The 20,467-nt window shown below is 40.5% G+C and overlaps 2 protein-coding genes across 2 annotated transcripts in view; one reads left to right on the top strand and one right to left on the bottom strand.

Moving 5' to 3' along the window:
* The window catches only part of CFAP141 (cilia and flagella associated protein 141), a 39,332-nt gene extending 23,604 nt beyond the window's left edge, over window positions 1–15,728 (bottom strand). The window contains exons 1-2 of the mRNA XM_081344135.1: window positions 15,643–15,728; window positions 8,591–8,631 (exon numbers count right to left, since the gene is read on the bottom strand). Of these exons, the coding sequence (XP_081200261.1) occupies window positions 8,591–8,631; window positions 15,643–15,717 (116 nt within the window). The 5' untranslated portion in view covers window positions 15,718–15,728. The remainder of the gene's footprint in view (window positions 1–8,590; window positions 8,632–15,642) is intronic.
* Window positions 1–20,467, top strand: part of CNTNAP2 (contactin associated protein 2) — a gene marked incomplete at its 5' end in the record, with an annotated part of 1,513,027 nt that overhangs the window by 880,432 nt on the left and 612,128 nt on the right. The gene's annotated exons all lie outside the window — the stretch shown is intronic.

Here is a 20,467-nt window from a genome sequence, read left to right as displayed (position 1 = left end):
TTGGATTATAAATCTGTTATTTTGATGGGTGATTGGAATGGTGTTTTGGATTCAAGCAAGGACAAGAAGGAGTCTTTTAAAAATTCTCCTAACTATTCTAGATTGCCTAAAGGTTTTTTTGACTTGAAAGATGACTTGGAATTAAGAGATATTTGGCAGGAGCAAAATTTGGAGGACAGAGATTTTACTTTTTTCTCAGGCAGGCATCAATCGTTTTCTAGAATTGATTTTTTTAATTACTGGTGATCTTATTTCCAGGGTCAAGAATGTCAAGATTTTTCCTAGAACATTGTCGGATCATAGTCCTGTATAGATGGAGCTATTTAGGGAAGATGGGATAAGAAGATTTTGAGATTGAATGAAAATTTATTTAGATATGATGTACTTTCAGAGAAATGTAAAGATTATTTGAAAGAGTTTTTGTTTTGAATATGCATAAAGGAACACCGATTGAAATGGTTTGGGATGCTAGTAAAGCTTATATGAGGTGTATTCTGATTAATATGAATAATGGTCATAGGTGTAAGCAGATGCAAAAACGTAAAGAATTGGAAGAAGAGATTAAATTTAAGGAGAAAGCTTTTATTTTGAATCCATTAGATAAGAGACTAAGGATTTCAATAAATTTGTTGAAAGAGCAATTTAATATGTTAATGGAAGATCAGGTTGCAACTAATTAGCGATATGCGAAACATAATACTTTTTGTAACGCAAATAAGCCTGGTAGGTGGCTAGCTTATCAATTAAGGAAAAAACAGAAGTTACATAAAATAGAGAAAATAGAATATAAGGGTAAAGAAATATATCAACAAAATTTGATTAAAAAGGGTTTTTTGGATTTTTATGAAAAGTTATATGCTAGCGAGAATATACAAGCCTTAGATATAGATAAATACTTACAGGAAGCACATATTCCTATGCTTTCATATGAACAATGGGAAGGGATGAATTGTTTAGTCACTTCTGAGGAAATTATATTAACAATTAAACAGTTAAAAGTGGGTAAGGCTCCTGGTACAGATGGCTTAACAGCAATTTATTATAAAACCTTACTTGCAGAGATGGTAGAACCTTTAAAGGAACTATTTAATAATATCCAGGCTGGAGGGGAGGTGCCTCCATCCTGGAGAAGGGCTTTTATATCATTGATCCCAAAGGAGGATCAAGATCTTACTCAGCCTAAGAATTATAGACCTATATCGCTCTTAAACACAGACTATAAGATTTTTGCAAAAATATTGGCAAATAGATTAATGCTAGTCTTGAAACAAATGGTTCATACTGATCAGTCTGGATTTATAACTGGAAGATATATGAAATATAATGTAAGACAATTAGTTAACTTAATTGAGTATTTGGATAAGAATAACCAAGTCCCTGAGGCATTGATATTATTGGATGCTGAAAAAGCTTTTGATCAGTTGAATTGGCAATTTCTATTGAAAGTTGTGGACAAGAGGAATTTTGGGGATAAATTTTTGCAATCTATTAAGGCCATATATCAACAACAATTGGCGCAAATTATAATTAATGGATTAACAGATGCATTTAAAATTGAAAAAGGTACAAGACAGGGGTGTCCCCTGTCACCATTACTGTTTGTCTTAACATTGGAGATTTTATTGATTAAAATTCGGGAATCAACTAAAATAAAGGGAATAAAAATAAAGCAGAATGATTATAGGTTAAGAGCATTTGAGGATGACTTGATTGTTACATTATCCCAACCAATTCAATCGGTTATAAATTTGATGGAAATCATAATTCAATATGGGAAAGTTTCGGGTTTTAAGGTAAATAATAATAAGACTAAAATATTATCTAAAAATATGACCATGAATGAAAAGGAAATGTTAGTAAAATTGACAGGTTATGAAATAGTGAAAAAGGTTAAATATTTGGGAGTATATATTACAGCTTCTAATGTGAAATTATATAAGAATAATTATGAGATGTTATGGTTAAAAGTACAAAAGGATTTAAATAATTGGAAAAAATTACAATTATCTTTGTTGGGAAAAATTGCAGCTTTTAAAATGAATGTTTTACCAAAGTTTCTCTTTTTGTTTCAAATGATACCTATTTTGAAAAAGGATGCTAATTTGGATGATTGGCAGAAGGGTATTAATAAATTTATTTGGGTGGGGAAAAAACTGAGAGTTAAACTTAAGATTTTACAAGACGCTCGGGAAAGAGGAGGACTTAAGGTGCCTAATCTGAAACTATATTATGATGCAGTGGTTTTAACACTGGTTAGTGATTGGCTAAGTTTAACAAATAAAAGTATACTTTGTCTTGAGGGGTGGGACTTATTATATGGGTGGCATGCATATTTGATTTATGATAAAAAAAAGTTGACAAGGCTTTTAAATCTCATATTTTAAGAAGTGCTTTATTGCGTGTTTGGAAAAAGTATTATTATAAGTTGAATTATAAAATACCAATTTGGGGGATTCCTGGACACGCAATAGAGGGTGTATCTATGGGTGTGAATTTGGATATGATTTCTTATAAGCAATTACTTAGACTGGTAGGGAATGATTGGCAATTAAGATCGGTAGCCGAGTTAAAACAAGAAAATATCGTACAGTCTTGGTTTCAGTATACCCAACTGCAAGCTAGGTGGAAGTTAGATCAGAAGGTTGGTTTGACACTGATGGATGAAAATTTGGTAAAACAGATTAAAGATCAAACTCGAGCGCATATAAAGAGAATTTATAATGCTTTAATAGAATTGGATTTGGAAATGGAATTAGTGAAAGACTACATGGTAAAGTGGGCTCAAAATATTCAAGAACCGATCTCATTGGATGTTTGGGAGGTAATTTGGGTTAGAAATGTAAAATTTACTCAAGCCCAAAACTTAAGAGAAAATTTTTATAAAATGTTTTATAGATGGCATTTGGATCCTAAAAAGCTGTCTTGTATGTATTCGAATTTACAGCCCAAATGTTGGAGATGTGGTAGTTTGGACGCTACTTATTTTCACATTTGGTGGACTTGTAGAAATTTAAAGCTTTTTGGATTAAAATTTGGTGGAACATCCAAAAGATTTTCAAGAGAAAGATAAAGTTTACCCCAGAATTATTTTTATTGGGTGTTATTACAGATTGTGATACTAAAGAAATTAACTTGATGTTGAATTTGATAACAGCTGCAAGGTTATTGGTAGGGCAATATTGGAAGAAGGACTGCCTGCCTACTATAGAGGAATGGACACTTAAAGTGTCAAATTTAGCAGAAATGGCTAAGATTTCTGCTTACTTGAAGGATCATTCACAAGAAAGATACATTTCAGTTTGGAGAAGATAGATAGATTATATTCAGAAAAAATATGGGACTAAAATTTCCATTTAGCTTATGAGTAAATTTTAGATTGTTATAATTTAAATTCCTTTTTTATTATTATTATTATTAGCTATAATAATATTTATATCATACGATATTATTATTGTATTAGTATAAGTTGGATATTTTTAGAGTGTTTGTAATTATGTTATAGGCGGGTTAAAGTGTATTATGTATTTGGTTATTTATATAGTTGATCAATTTTAGTTAGATTATGATTATTATATATTTGTAACCCTGTAATCAGGGTAAGTGGGGGAGGGGGAGGGGGGTTTAGGAGTTCCCTCCCCCAAAAGCATATATTTATGCCACATTTCTATATGTGTAATTAGCAACTGTATGTATAGCAGCTATGGATAAAGGTCCCTTCTCCCAGAATACTTAGTCTTGCTCACTACATTCTTCCTATATTCCCCAAAAAACCCATGCAGATTTTTTTAAAGGTCAGGTTAAATGTAAAAACAAATTAATGTCATATGTCAGTTTTAAAAGAGGAAAAAAAAGAACTTATGGGTATGATATGCATCAAGTCTTAGGAGGCTCATCCATATAGCCTTTTCTTCACAATAAATGCCTGCATGCCTGTGCCCAATAGATGCAATATCCCCACATCAAACCAAGAAGTATTGAAGGATTATTTTTTTGAAAAAAAAAGTTTGCATGAACTAGGCTAAGCAAGCAGTACATTCAAAATTATTCTTGAAACTAGGACGGCTATTTAAATATTCTGCTGTATGTTATATACATTATGTGCTTTTCTATTTACCGTATTTTCTGGTGTATAAGGCGACCCAGCGTATAAGACGACCCCCTACTTTTCATGTTAAATTATAGGGTTTGGGCTAATAACTCAATATTTCACTTCCTGGCACACAATCTGCATATTAACAACTCATTTAGCGTTAGTACCCTTTTTTTATAAGTGCCACGATGTTGCTAAAATAAAAGAGGTAAACTTCGTGAGCCTCCCAGCCCGTGCATAAAACAGAAATGAAAAGGCTTAAGCCTTTCCGTTCCCAAATACCAAGGTTTCCCCAGAGTTTTGCACGGTTAAACAAACGGCATTTGCGTATTAATGTTTCTCCACGGAGCACAAAATTCGCCCGAATTAAGGAAAGTGGGGAGCTAAAGAATCTGGGGCTACAGGGAATACCTCTGGCATGACAGGCAACCCTGGGAAACACGAGGACTGTAGCAGCATGCTCAGTTTGCACAATCCGATCCAAAAAGCGCCTGGAGGCTCCTTCGTTACTTCTAACTGCAGAACGTCTCCACGTCCCGCCCGCCTTGCCTTTTAAACCCCACCCCTTTTCCCCTGTAACATTTCTCTGCTCCACCTGCTCTGTGTTTTGCCCAGCTTTGCTCCTTCCCCGCCAAATGGGTGCCTCGCCTTCTTTTCTCTGAGCTCTCTCGCCTGGTGCGCTGCTGCTCTCAGTTCTGCACTCCGTGACCGGGCAAGCAATTCTTCTGGTCGGCGCGAGTCAGGCGGTGCCTTGGTGGGAGCAAAGGTGCTCCCTTCCTATGGTCGAGCAGGGCGCCTCTGGGGACTGCCTGCTCCTCCTCTCATCAGGGACCTGACAGCCAGCATTGGAGGCACTAGCATGGCCAGTCCTAGAGAGAGCAACGGCGGCAGCTGCAGTAGCCGCCCCAGAAGCTAACGAGAGTTTGCCCTCCATCACCCATTCGCCGTTCGCAGTCAGCCGCTTTACCACAGGTCGCCATGCCTACCTCCATTCACCCAGCGATCCCGCCGCCCAGCAGAAAAGAGAAAAGATCCGAGAGGTATTTTTCTGGCGTATAAGACAACTCGGCGTATAAGACGACCCCCCAACTTTTGAGGTGATTTTCATGGGTTAAAAAGTCGTCTTATACGCCAGAAAATACGGTAAATTAGTTCCCAAGGCAGCTAATATTTTTTTAAAAAATCCAAACAGAACTTGCTAAAATTAAAATCATAGTAAGAAAGTTAGGCTTGATATGGTTGCTTAACATTCCTTGTACTAGTTTTCGCATGTTAAGCTTACATCTATATTTTACCATAATTTACACAGGTAGTCCTTGATTTACAAAAGTTCATTTAGTGATTATTCAAAGTTACAATGGCATTGAAAAAAGTGACACGACTGTTTTTCACACTTACAACTATTACAGCATCCTCATAATCAACATGATCAAAATTCAGACACTTGACAACTGGTTCATGTTTATGACGGTTGAAGTGACTTGGGGTCATTTGCTTCTGACAAGCAAAGTCAGTGGGGAAGCCAGATTTCCTTATCAATTGTGTCACTAACTTAACAACTGCAGTGATTTACTTAACAACTGTGGCAGGAAAAGTTGTAAAAAGGCTCACTTAACAAATGTCTCACTTAGCAACATAAATTTTGGACTCAGTTGTGGTTGTAAGGTGAAGATTACCTCTATATGGCAGTGAATACAGTATATAATCAGTAATTATGTGCCACTATAAACAGTCTCAAAAGAAAAGTATGTTTAGGAAGCACTTTGTGTTTAATTATTTATAGGCTACCCAGACTTGCTTTTTGTGAAATTTGAGTATAAAATTTTATTAATAAATAAATGGTGCTTACTTTGGTTTAGAAGGTAAGTTTATTCCTTCTGTTAATTCACAATTAGGATGTATGTGTAAATTATTCCTGACCATTACATATAGCTTTTAAGTGAAGCAGTTTAAGATGAATAGAATAGAATAGAATAGAATAGAATAGAATAGAATAGAATAGAATAGAATAGAATAGAATAGAATAGAATAGAATAGAATAGAATAGAATAGAATAGAATAGAATAGAATAGAATAGAATAGAATAGAATAGAGTTTGTCTTCTGGGGTGTTGGCTACTCCTGTCAGTTTAGTGTCATCTGAAAATTTGATGAGTTCCCCTTCTATTCCCTCATCTAAGTCATTTATGAAGATGTTAAAAAGTACTGGGCCTAAGACTGAACCTTGTGGTACCCAACTGCTTACTTCTCTCCATGTGGATATGGTTTGCCAGCCAGCTACAGATCCATCTGGTGATGATGTTGTCTATTTCACCTTTTTCTAGCTTACCAAGGAATAGGTTGTCGCCTACTTTATCAAATGCCTTACTGAAATCTAAGTATACTATATCCACAGCATTCCACTGGTCTACCAGTTTAGTCACTATCGAAGAATGAAATAAGATTGGTTTGGCATGATCTGTTTTTAACAAACCCCTGCTGGCTACTAGTTATAACTTTGTTTGCTTCTAGTTGTTCGCAGATCTGTTTTTTGAAAACCTTTTCTAGGATCTTCCCAAGTATTGATGTGAAACTGATTGGTCTGTAGTTTCGTGGGTCCATTTCTTTTTTCCTTTCTTGAAGATGGGAACCACATCAGCCCTTTTCCAATTGTCAGGTACTTCCCCAGTGCTCCAGGATTTATGAAAGATATGTTCTGAGATAGCATCTGCCATATCCTTCAGAACTCTGGGATGTCATATGTCAGGTCCCAGTGATTTATATTTGTCAAGGTTGTATAGGTGTTCTTTTACCATTTTCTTGCTTATTTTACTTTTTGTTTCTAGTTTGTCTTCTGCAGTGGTTTTTTTTGGTATGTTGGGCTGTAATTTCTTTTTGTGTGAAGACTAATGCAAAGAATGAGTTAAGCAGCTCTGCTTTTTCCCTGTTGCCTGTTATTTCCTTGCCATCTTCTCTCTTTAGTGGACCTACAGTTTCCTTGACTTTTTTCTTGTTATTAATATTTTGGAAGAAACTTTTTTTATTATCCTTGATTTCTGTTGTAAGTTTTTGTTCGCTCTGAACCTTTGCTTTCCTGAATTCATCTTTGCATGTTCTGGCTGTCGGCCTTAGTTATGTGTTGCTTTTTCCATTTTTTGAATTTGTCCTTTTTGTCTTTCAGTTTGTCAGAGATATCTTTGTGCAGCCGTGCTGGTTTCTTCTTGAATTTCTTGTTTTTCTTTTTCAGTGGTATTGTGCTGTACTGGGCTTTTATGATCACATTTTTTAGAGTTTTCCATGCTTCTTGAGTTGTTTGTTTCCCCTTTAGGATTTTCATCCATGGAATCTTTCCTAGGTTCTCTCTGAGTTTGTTAAAATTGATAGACCTCAAGGCACTCAAGGATGCTTCTTTGATGGTAGCTAAGTTCCCTATGGGAAGGGACGTGGTGGCTCAGTGGGTTAGGACGCTGAGCTTGTCAATCAGAAGGTCGGCAGTTTGGCGGGTCGAATCCCGAGTGCCGCGTAACAGAGTGAGCGCCTGTTACTCGTCCCAGCTTCTGCCAACCTAGCAGTTCGAAAGCACGTAAAAATGCAAGTAGAAAAATAGGGACCACTACGGTGGGAAGGTAACAGCGTTCCGTGCGCCTTTGGCGTCTAGTCATGCCAGCCACATGACCACGGAGACGTCCTCGGACAAGCGCTGGCTCTTCGGCTTTGAAACGGAGATGAGCACCGGCCCCTAGAGTCGGAAACGACTAGCACGCATGTGCGGGGGAACCTTTACCTTTAAGTTCCCTATCTTATCTGGCTTTTTAATGTTTCTTTTAATTTGCTTAATTAAATGAGAAGATGGTATTTGGAATCATTTTATGAATAGGGAAAACCTCTTCTGTAGCAGATGTCAATTAAAGCATCCAAAAGTATCATCCAAATGTGTCATCAATCCTATATCAATATAGACAGCCTGGCTAAGTTACCCAAGCTGTAATAACATCATGGCTGTATTATTGTCTTGCACTGTATTTGAAAATATACTGTATATACTTCAGCTGATTAATAATAATAATAATAATAATAATAATAATAATAATAATAATAATAATAATAATAATAATAATAATAATTTTATTTATATACCGCCCTTCTCCCGAAGGACTTTAGCAGGCTTTAATTAGAATAGCAGGCTTTAATTAGAACTGTGTGGTTTATTCATTGCCAGATTTTATCAATACATAATATGTTATAGCCCCCCAAATATGCTTGCTATTCATAACAAATGAATAGCCCTTATATGACCAGCAAGTCCTGGTGTATCTGAATTCAGCCCAAGAGAGGACTTAAATGAAGCCATGGGATTAGAAGAATCTGTCATTTGTCCTCTATTTGTAGCTTCTGTCTTATCTGTATTTTCAGGTAAATGTCAACAGTTTCACATAACTAAATGCTTTCTGCCTTAGGGTTCAGGATTGAACAGGAGCTTTTAATTACAATTAAAAAAAACAGAAATTGAAAATCCATTTACCTTTGAAGAAATTTGGAAAACTCTTTAAATTTTTTCAGCATCTGAAATGGAACAAAGATAGTGTAAAGCAACACAGTAACCTAGTATCTTGGTCCTAATGATTGTGACAGAAGCTCTTTTTCACTTAACAAAATCTATAGTTTTATAAGTGAACTTTTTTTGCTTTACTATAATGTGAAAGTTATGCCATTCTTTTCAGTTCAAAATGTTTCAAATGAGCAACAGCCCTTAATTCAAAATTGTTTATTCTAACCATTGTATCAAAGTAGCCCTATTTTGACTTTAAAATATTTATAATGGCAGGAACAAGTCTTTTCAACTTAAAATATATATTTTAAGCTGTTTTGAGTTTTCAAACATCTCTACTAGGTTGTTTAGTCTAGCTATAAAGATGGGCTAGACTCCTGAATATAGAATGTTGATCAAATTTGTTACATTTCCAACTGAATGTGAGGATGTGATCAAATTTACATGACTAATGACTAATTAACTCCTCATGAAGTTGCATGCATTGAAAAGTAGGTTTAAAGATAGTCAGCACAAACTAATACAGTAACTACCTCTTTAAAAGTCATTTAAACATAATGTGGAATTGTTTTGAAAGTTCCTTCAAAGTATTTATAGGAATTACAAGATTTTTTTTTAAGATTACATTTCTCAGAAGAACCTGAATTTTACTTGGAGGAATCTGTTTTTAAAAATGTACTGGAACTTTATTATATGTGAATAAAGTTGTAATGTATTGGGTTTTTGTCTTACTAAAGAGCATCACGTGGGGTTAATTGCTGGAAGGTTGTTTAAGCAGGGAAGCTGGCTAATGGCTCCCAGCTCCTCAGACAACCCGTCTTCAGCGGCACCATTGGCTGCCTCAAGGGTGGCAATAGGTTGCTTTAAACCTATTGGCTGCCACCTAGAGGCCAGGGTATAAATAGCTGCATTCGCAGCCCTGTTTCCCAGTTCAGTTCCTGCAACCAAATAAATAATTATTCTTGCTGAGCTCATTCGCCTCATCTCATCAATCAAGCAACAAACCCAGTATATAACACTGGCGATGAAGGTGGGATCCTACTTCTCCAACAGAGCTGAGAGTCACTAGGGGAGAGGCCGAACATGCCTGGCGGTAAAAGCAATTCCCCCCCATGGTCGGCCTAGCACAGCCATGCTAGCGACCACGTGCCCAGAGGACCAGTCCCTGGGCATAGGAGGAGCAGGATAAGAAGACGTCGAGCCCCAGCCGTGAAGACCAGCAGAAATGGCAAAGGTCGGAAAGTTGGAAGAATTTGATATAGCTCACCCAGAAAGATGGTCTTCATATCTATCCAGGGTCGAGAACTATCTATGCACGAATCAAGTTGCCGAGGACATCCTGAAGGTCGCTACATTCCTGTGTGTGTGCGGCCCAGCCATGTTTGACATCGCAGAGAACTTGTTCGCACCAATGCCATTGGAGTCTGTAATGTTCACGGACTTGAACAAACAGCTTGATGACCATTTCCAGCCCAAGCTGTCGGTAATCGCTTGGTGCCACACATTCGAACAGAGGATTCAGCAACAAGGTGAAACAGCGTCCGAATTCATCGCGGCCTTCAGGCAGGCTGCACACCTGTGCCAGTTCTCCGATGTAGAGGAAAGGCTCTGAGACTGGCTTGTCTGCTGTCTCTGGAATCGAGAGTTACAGCAAAAACTCTTTGCCAAAGAGACTCTGTCATTCCCAGATGTGCTGAAAGAGATCATGGCAGATGAAGCTGCCAGCGGGGCCATATGAGCCATGGGGCCCACCAAAACAGCACAGCATGAGGAAGCCATCCACCATAAGGATGCCGAACATGCGGGAGACCCCGAAGACAACACAGAAGATGACAAGCTACAAAAACACAATGACCAACAGCACCACAGCGACAAGCAACAAGGAGCAACTTACAAGGCAGATCCCTTCCTTAGGTGCCCAGGGTGTGGCGGCCGCCACCAACACATGGACTGTAGGTTCTGGAAAGCCACGTGCCAGGCCTGTGGGAAGACCAGCCATATTGTGTCCATCTGCAGAGGTCACCAGAGGGACTGGCCATCGAATCGCCAGTTGGACATTCTGATTAGGAGAGATACCAAGGCCCCGGGACAGTATAGCATAGGGTTTTGCTCCAGCCACAGAAGCATTTGAGGCACGGGAGCTCACTGCCCTATTAAGCCAAAGTTTAGACTTTGGGGGAACTGCAAGGGGTCCCTTGCAACATGGAGCTGGACACGGGCTCAGCTGTATCCATTATTTTACTTGAGACATTTAATTTCGTCTGCAATCACAGTAAGAGATGGGCCAAGCTGAGGCCATCTGACATTGTACTGACCAACATACAGAATGCCAGAGTCGCAGTCAAGGGTGAGGCCGCACTGGCCATCAAATTTAAGGGGTTTTCTGGGCACCTGGATGTTGTCATAGTAGGGGGTCAGCAAATGAGCCTGATCGGGCTTGACTGATTTGATGCACTAGGCATCCAAGTAAACGGAATCAACCAGATGCAAGTTGCGAGTCTAGCGACAGTATGCAAGGAATTTGCAGATGTGTTTGACTCAGGTTTGGGGATGTACATGGGTCTGCCAATAACATTTAAACTGGATCCTACTGTAGTGCCGGTCAGGATTAAACCTCATACAGTGCCATTTGCTCTTAAACACAAGATAGATGCTGAGTTAGATAAACTTGTAGAACAGGGAGTACTTCAGCCCGTAGATGGGGGTGAATGGGAGACCCCAATTGTCATGCCACTAAAAGCCAACGGGGAGGTCAGAATCTGTGCCGATTACAAATGCATAATTAATCATGCACTCAAGCAGCATGTGTACCCTGTACCAGTAGTAAGCCACATCCTGGCATTCTTGCAAGGTGGTACAATTTTTGTAAAATTAGATTTGGCTCAGGCCTACCAACAGCTTCCTGTAGACAAGGCCACAGCCATGGCACAGACAATTGTAACCCACAGGGGAGTGTTTAAAGTAAAACGCATACAATTTGGGGTCAGCGTAGCCCCTGGAATTTTTCAAGGCATCATGGACCGAATGCTCAAGGGCATTCCAGGGGTTTGCCCCTATTTCAATGAAGTGTTCATCACCAGTGAGTCCACTGAGATGCTGGCAAGGAGGCTCAGAGCCATCCTTTAAAGGCTCTGCGAAGCAGGCCTCAAGCTTAAAAAGAATAAGTGTAGTATTGGAGTCCCTTCAACTGAATTCTTGGGTTTCTGTATGGATGCCGATGGCATCCACCCTGCTGAGTCAAAAGTGAAAGACATTCAGATGGCACCCAGCCCCAAAACGAAGGGAGAGCTTCAGGCAATCCTAGGCCTCCTAAATTTTTACCATGCATTCCTTCCTAACAAGGCCTCAGTGGCAGAGCTGTTACACCGGCTTTTGGACAAAAATACTGCGTGGAAGTGGACTAGTGTTCATGAAAGAAGCTTTCAGGAATTGAAAGCTCTACTATCCATCAGTTCAACGATCACTCACTTCAAGGAATCGATGCTGGTATGCCTTGCATGTGATGCATCCCCATATGGGGTGGGGGCTGTCCTAAGTCATTTGGAGAGAGATGGGACTCAAGTCCCAATTGCTTTTTATCCCAGGACACTGTCCTCCGCAGAATGTAATTACGCACAAATTGATAAGGAGGCATTGGCCATAGTAGCTGGAGTAAAAAAATTCCATGACTACTTACATGGCAGGGACTTTACGGTCTTCACAGACCATAAACTGCTATTAGGGTTATTCACTACAGACAGACAGACACCCCACATCCTATCCCCTAGAATGTTAAGATGGTCTATCTTTTTGTCGGCCTACAGTTTTAGGCTATTTCACAAACCTGGCAAAGATATGGGCCATGCAGATGGCCTCAGCAGGCTTCCACTGCCTCAAATCGAGCCACATCCGGCCCCAGCAGTCCGCATTTTGTCTATTCAGGACTTGCCAGACTTTCCCCTCCATGCTGGGGACATAGCTGTAGACAGGGCTTTTCAACCTTTTCACCCATTGTACCACTTTTAGGATATGGCAACATCCGATTCCCACCAGTCGCCTAGCAAGGTGTCAAAAACTTGATGACCAAAAAAAAGAGGAAAAAAGTGATGAAGTACAGGTAGTCCTCGACTTACAACAGTTCGCTTGGTGACTGTTCAAAGTTACAATGGCACTGAAAAAAGTGCCCCCAAGCCACAGCTGAGCAAGACACCTGCCTGCCCGCCCGGTGACGCTCTTCCTCCTGTCTGAGGTTTTCATTGTTGTGAGCATTTCTGTTGAATATTGGCAGTGGGGGTGGGGTGGGGTGGGTGTTTGGTTTTTATTTCCCCCCTATCTGGGTGGTTGCAGCAGGTTTTGGTCACTTCACATGACCCTGGGACACTGTGACCATCATAAATATGAATCAGTTGCCAAACATCTGAATGTAAATCACAAGACCCTGGAGATGCTGCAACATTCCAGCTGATCGGTGCTTCTTCTGGGCTCAGCAGAAGCGCCAGGATCAGCACCAAGCTACATCTGGATCCTGGCGCTGATCCTGGCACTTCCGTTGACCCGACAGCCCTGCAGCTCCAGCTGTCTCTCACTCAGGCTTGTGCAGTGAGGCCACCAATTCAGCTCATTCCCCTCCCCCACTACCACTTTTCTAGGATGGTCACATACCACCTGCCAGGTGCCAATGTACCACAGGTGGTACCCGTAAAACTGGTTGAAAAGCCCTGGCTGTAGAAACTGCTGCAGACAAGATTCTAGGTAGAGTGCTATCCTGGGCTCACACGGGGTGGCTGGAAAACAGTCTTTGACCTGAGTTCCAGAGCTACTTCACATGTAGACATGAGCTCTCAGCTCACAAGTGTTGTATTCTATAGGGGAACAGGGTAATTGTCCCCACTTCATTAAGGGACAGGGAATTGCAATCACTTCATGAAGGTCATCCGGGTATTGTTCGCATGAAAGCTTTGGCACAAGGCTATTTATGGTGGCCAGGATTAGATAAAGCCATCGAAGCTCAAGTACACGGGTGTTACACATGTCAGCAGTCTAGGCCTGAAATGTCTCATGCTCCTGTGCATAGGAGGAGACACACACACCCTGGTCAAGGATTCATATAGATTTTGCTGGGCCCTTTCAGGGACAGTTACTTTTTATAGTGGTCGACAGCCACTCTCAATGGCTGGAAGTTATACCAATCGCAAATATGATTACTGCTAGGACCATCCAGGTGCTTAGGAAACTCTTTGCAATGCACAAGCTACCAGATGTTGTAGTGTCCAATAATGGGGCCCAATTTACTGTGGCAGAATTTCAGGCTTTCCTGAGGGCAAACCTCATTAGGCATGCAACATTGGCTCCATTTCATCCATCTAGTAATGGGCAAGCCAAATGAATGGTGCACACCATGAAAGAATCACTGAAACACATAGTCACTGGGGACTGGCACCACAGACTGGCCGACCTTTTGCTCTGCCAACATTCTATATCATGCACGGCAACAGGAAAAAGCCCAGCAGAGCTGTGCTGGGGGAGGCGACTAATCACGAAACTGGACAGGTTGCACCCAGACCAGTTGGCAGCAGAGGCCTCTCGCCCGAGACCCCCAAGGGGGTTGCAAGTGGGTGACGGGGTGTAGGCCCAGAACGATGGGCATGGGAACTTGTGGGTGCCAGGGAAAATCACCAAAATGTCAGGCCCCTTCTCATATGAAGTGGGCCTAGAGGGCAGGTGAGTCATTCATCACCATATCGATCAGCTTAGGAAGTGTTTTCCAGAATGGCCACAAAGTGGAGGACTTTGTCCCAGGTCCCATCCACAGACCTCAAACTGGCAGCCAGTCCAATCAATCCATATGCTCTGAAGTCCCAAACAGTCAGAGCAACAGGGAGGTGGTCGTAGAGAGGCAAAGCCCGGGAGTGCAACATGGAGCCCCTGATGGAGAAAGTCAATCAGAACACTACAGCCGCTGTACTAACTCTGCGGAAGGATTAGACTCTTGGGCCAACCTGGAATGGCCAGCCAGAGAATTCTGAGTCAGCCAGGCTCGCTTGAACTTATGGTCCTTGGTCTACCCAGCCCAGCGGGCAAGCTGGTAGAACAGGGAGTGCCCGGCTCTCCCAGGCGTTCCACAAGGGTTCACAAGCCTCCTGCGTATTTACAAGATTTTGTTCCAAAATAACTGAGCTATAAAGTTGTGTCATTGAATTGCTACTAGCCAGGAGAGTCTCTGTATTAGCAAACAGAAAAGGTGTACTTTGCATACTTCTTTTGTATCTCTGTAAAACTTGTAATTGCTGTAATCATCCCTTTGTTATTATAATGTACGTACATTCTAGGGGGAGGGGTATAATGTATTGGGTTTTTGTCTTACTAAAGAGGATCACGTGGGGTTAATTGCTGGAAGGTTGTTTAAGCAGGGAAGCTGGCTAACGGCTCACAGCTCCTCAGACAACCCGTCACCAGCGCCACCATTGGCTGCCTCTAGGGTGGCAATAGGTTGCTTTAAACCTACTGGCCACCACCTAGAGGCCAGGGTATAAATAGCTGCATTTGCAGCCCTGTTTCCCAGTTCAGTTCCTGCAACCAAATAAAGAATGATTCTTGCTGAACTCACTCTCCTCGTTTCGTCAATCAAGCAACAAACCCAGTATATAACAAAAGTTTAAGTCTTTTAATTAAGCATAGCATTTCTACTTTTTCTAGGAATCTTTAGACATGTTTAATATCCAGGCTTGATATACTTGAATTTCTAACTAGGCCTTTCGAAGCAGGCAAAGACAGGAAACAAAAGAGAGAAGAAAATGCAGGGATGGGGGAAAAAAGGAAATAATGAAATGCTGGATTAAATTAGACTTTAACATAGTTAAACCATGGCAATTGAATGCAAAGCTAACTAGAAAATATTTATAGCTTTAAATAATATATTCACTGGAATGTATAGCTTAGAATAATTTGTCCTTTTACTGTATGTTGGCTTTCTGGCTCTCTTAATATAGTTAGTAAATATCAATACAGTATGCTCTTTGTATTATTAGTCTCAACACAATTCCTACCTCTTCTTCTTTCAGTAATTTCTCACGTAAGGCAGCATGGGTGAGTGGCTCTTTTTTCTGCTCGGAGGATGCCATGGAGAAATCAGTATACGATCCCTCTGTTTTCCTTCTCTTGACTCATGTAGATTGTTTCTGTAGTTGCTATGACAGAGAACTTTCAGAACTATCAAAGAGAAGTGCCCTTATTGGCTGGTGCTGCTTGCTTAAGAAAGGGAAAGGAGAAACTAGCATGAATTCATACCTGGACTAATTCAAAAATATTTCTGTTGAAGTTTTGAAGTGGAATTCTCTTGCATCACCTGTCAGTCTGTCGGTCTCTCCATCCTTTCATCTGGAGTTTCAATATTCCAGCTTAAAGAGAAGAGGACTCTAGAGTAAACTTGTTTATGTTATGTGCATAATACAATAAACAAATTTTATTTATTTATGTTCCTCTGCCACAGGAAAGCTGTAAGTGGCTTATTAGATCAGTTTTATTTATTTTAAAAAATTCTTATTCTAAGCTAAGAAAATCTGAAGTAGTGCTTCAAAATCAGAAGCTTGATAAATTTATTTTCCCTCAATTTCTATATTCACCCATCACACTTCTATCAACTCTGGATTTTCATTTATATTTATATCAGTTTCTGTTTCTGATTTGTAATAGAAGTTACATAAGTACATTACTGTATATTTACATCTGTTTCTAAGGTGAAATCCAGGCTATGCCACCAATCCTGAGTTTGCTATATGAAAAACTTCCAGCTAAATTGAAATGTTGAAATGATAAAACTATGTCACTTAAACCAATACTGAGTAATATTTCTTCCTAAAATATGTTTTAATTTCATTAATATACTTGCAAGAAGTTCCAGGATATTCTTTTGAACTTCCTACTTACCTCTATATGACTCTTAAAATTACCTCTTATGATTTTACCTTACAGGTATTTTTCCTGTGATTGATCTTTTTAAAAAACATTTCCCATTTTCTTTTTCTTGCTATTTTGTTTTATCTATTGGCATTCCTGATCTATATTTTCCCTAGTTTTGCATAATTCATTTTTCCTATTGCCCAAGATATTAATTTGTTCCTTTTCTCTGGCTGTTATGATGTTCTGTCTCAAAACCACCTTATTTTTTTTTGCTTCAGTTTTGATGGAATCTTTCATTCCTTTCTAGAGCATCTCAGCTTTTTTGTATAAATTAAGTGTTTTTTGCACTATTCTTATATTTTGTCTGCTATATCTTCTAGGTCAAATTTTGCTGGCACCATACACTGTTTAAATTTTAAAATTGAATCTATCTATTTGCAATAATCCATGATGTACTCCACAATTTGCACTTGAAAGTGACTTGGTTGATTGAATTATACTTCTCTATTCCATTTTCTATTTTGTAGCCAATTTGGATTCAAAATTGTTGGTTGTCCAACTATTTTTGTTGCTTGAAGCAGATGTTGGTAAGAAATGATTTTCTTTATAATATTCTGTTTTCATATATTCCAACTCAAAATCTTCCTGTACTGAGTTCCAAATTACTGTATTCTCCAACTTTTGAATCATTATATTCTTTTGGAATGTTGTATTTATAACCTCTTGCAATTTGCCATAGAATTCTTCAGTGTCTTTAGCTTTGCATCTGTAGTTGGGGCCTAGACTTTTATAACACAAAATCTTAGCTTCTGAAAGAATCTTCCAGTCTTCTATAAGGGAGAAGAGCTTATATTGTTCACTCATAGCCACTGACTTTTATACACTACCTTGTCATTTATGGTATTATAGTCATTACTTACTTAATAATGATATACTTTTTGATTATCATTACCTCTCTATTCCTTTGAGTGATTCATGTTCTGACACATAACCTGTCTTAAAGGGTTTTTTGAACTACTTAAGCTCACTTATTCTAAGAATAGCTATTTAATGTTTGGTCAATTTTAAACCTTCCTTGGTTTGTGGTTTTCACTTATTTCACTTTGTTTAAATATTTTATGTGTAACTTTACATTTATCTTTTAAGACATTTACCATTTTTTCATCATTTATATGTCATTTTACATGGCTGAAGCTACTCACATAGAAACACATTTCTTTACATCAGTATCAGGGATCTGTAACTCAGATTGTCATGGTTCTGATAAATGAGACAGTTCAAACAAAATGCAAGCATTGTTTATCTAAAAAGTATTAAAAATGAAACAAAACATTGGCTCTTTTGGAGGGATGCCAGAATCTGAGATCTCCTCCCCCCAAACCCATTGTAACACATACAATCCCTGCCCTTATCTACACATCATAAATCACATTATCCAATTAGTTTTACATAAGAGGTTTCACTTCCCATTCCGTAGGTGGGCTTTTCTAATCTTCTCAAAAGATCCGCTGTTTCCCCCCAAAGCGAAGTAATTTAAAGTAACAGGCTGTCTCTTATATTGTCAGTGCAAAAATATGTCAATGTTTGCAGAATTGACATCCACCCCACCTTACAAAAAGAACAGATCCTGTAATGTAAACAAACACAAGTTAGGAGCTGGCTTTTGGCTTGTTGGGGTGTTTCTCATAAAACTTTTTGATAAGCCTGTCAGCTTTCACATTGGTAGATTTCACCCAAATGGCTTCAGACAATGGGTATCCCTTCCATTGTACTAGGTACTGCAATCTTCCCTTAAAGATTCTAGAGTCAAGAATATGTTTCACTTCATAATGGGTCTGACCTGCTACTACGAGGGGTCCAGGTGCTTTCTTAGGGGGAGATCTTAAAGTGGAAACTCAAAAAGGTTTCAGTAAGCTACAATGGAACACCGGGTGAATTTTCCCCAAAAGTCTGGGGAGTTTCAATTTTACTGTGACCAGGTTGATGATTTTCACAATGGGGAAAGGCCCCAAGAATTTCGGTGCCAATTTCTTGCTGGGTAATTTGAGATGTAAATATTTAGTTGACAGATAAACCTTTTCCCCCATTTGGAATGTTCTTTGGGGAGCCTTCTGTCAAGCAATAAAATTCAATGTTAGCAACTTGAAAAGCCCATATGTCAGAAACTTGACACCCTCTTTTTATCAGCCTGTTTTTTATAAGTCTCAGAAGTCTTTTTTAATGCTGTTTTCATGTTTCTCCAAACCTCTTGCCACCCCCTTACCCATTGATCAAGTGTCTGGGAAGCAGAGGGCACCTGAGGATAGTTGGGCTGAAGTCTTTTCCTGTGGCTACTCTGAAAGGCATGTAGCCAGTGCTTCTGTGAACAGAATTATTGCAGGCCACCTCGGTGAAAGGGAGGAGGTCAGTCCAGTTTGTCTGTTGGTAAGAAACATAGCATCTGAGGTATTGCTCCACCATTTTGTTAGTGGATTCTGCAGCCCCATTGGTAGCTGGATGAAAAGCAGATGCCTTGGGATGATACAGTTAATTTAAGGAAATTCCTCCAAACTTTCACTGTGAACTACACTCCTCTATCTGAAATTATTTGCTTAGGGGTACCATGCAGTTGGTAGATATGTTTCAGGAAAGATTTAGTCAGTTGTTGTGCAGATGGGAGTCCTTTACAGGTGATAAAGTGAGCCTGCGTCAAAAACAGATCTATCACAGTCCAGATGACAGTATTTCCTCTACTGTTGGGTAGGTCTACAATAAAGCCCATTGCTATTTTTTCCCATGGTTGAGAAGGGTCGGTGTTCTGTACCAGCCTGCTACCGGCCTTGCAGAAAAGGCAACCCCTTTACAGACGGCAAAAGGCTGGAATACGTCTGCCAAATTTATTACAAAAACAAACAAAACATGAAACAAGATACCGGAGCTTTGAAACTCTATCGGAGCGGTTGCTTTCAGCAAACCAGCCCTCCCCCAAACATTCCCTTTATAAAGAGTTCAGGGCGTGGCCTCTCTTTGCCTCCTTCCGAGAAGTCCCACAGCCTTCCTCTGCTTGCTCCTACTTGACTGCCTCCTGCGTCAGGCGTCCTTGAACAGGGCCAGCTGTGGGTCATCTTCATCCACACTGTCAGGCTCACACAGCTGGGTCTGGGTCTCCACCAGGTAGGAGGGGCCTGGCTGGGGGCTCTGCGGAGCCTCAAAGCCATCATCAGCAAGTTCTTCAACACCCCCCTCCTCCCCCTCATCTGAGTCATCCAACCCAACTGCCGAACCCACAGGCTGACCCTGAATCACAACACTATCCCGCACCGCAGGGCCTTTCCCCCAGGGCTGCCGATCCGGATGTGGTCGGGATGGGAATTGTTCATGAAAAGCAGTCACCAACGCAGGGGCATGAACGGCGGTCGCGTCTTCCCAGGAGAAGTCCTCTGGTCCGTAACCTTTCCATTCAATCAGGTACTGGAAACGACCTTTCAGCCAACGGGAATCCCTGATGCTGGCGACCTCGTACTCGGGGGTGCTGCCTCCATCACGAGGTCCTGATGGGGGAGGTTCCACTCGGCGGAGTGGACAAGCCGGTTGCTCGGGGACCAACAGAGACCGATGAAAGACTGGGTGCACACGCAGGGAACGTGGCAGAGTTAAGCGATAGGCGACCGGATTGATGACAGCCTCGACTGGGAACGGTCCTAAATATTGGTGATCTAACTTTCTCACCGGCCGTGTTGACGGTAGGTTCCTGGTGGACAACCAGACCCGATCCCCCACCGATAGTGGAGGCGTATCCCGTCTTGACCGATCAGCAAACCTTTTGTAATCGGCCTTGGCCTTCTCTAACTGACGTCGCACCAATCGATGGATCGCCTGTAACTCTGCCATGAAGTCGTTCGCTGCCAGCTCCGGTGAGTCCACGGGAGAAAGGGGGAAAAACCGGGGGTGATAACCCACATTGGCCAAGAACGGTGTCATCTGTGTGGAGGT

The sequence above is a fragment of the Vipera berus genome, assembly GCF_964194415.1.
Source record: "Vipera berus genome assembly, chromosome: Z".
Classification (NCBI taxonomy): domain Eukaryota; kingdom Metazoa; phylum Chordata; class Lepidosauria; order Squamata; family Viperidae; genus Vipera; species Vipera berus.
Note: the sequence above shows the minus strand (reverse complement) of the source record. Positions and strands in the feature narration are given on the sequence as shown.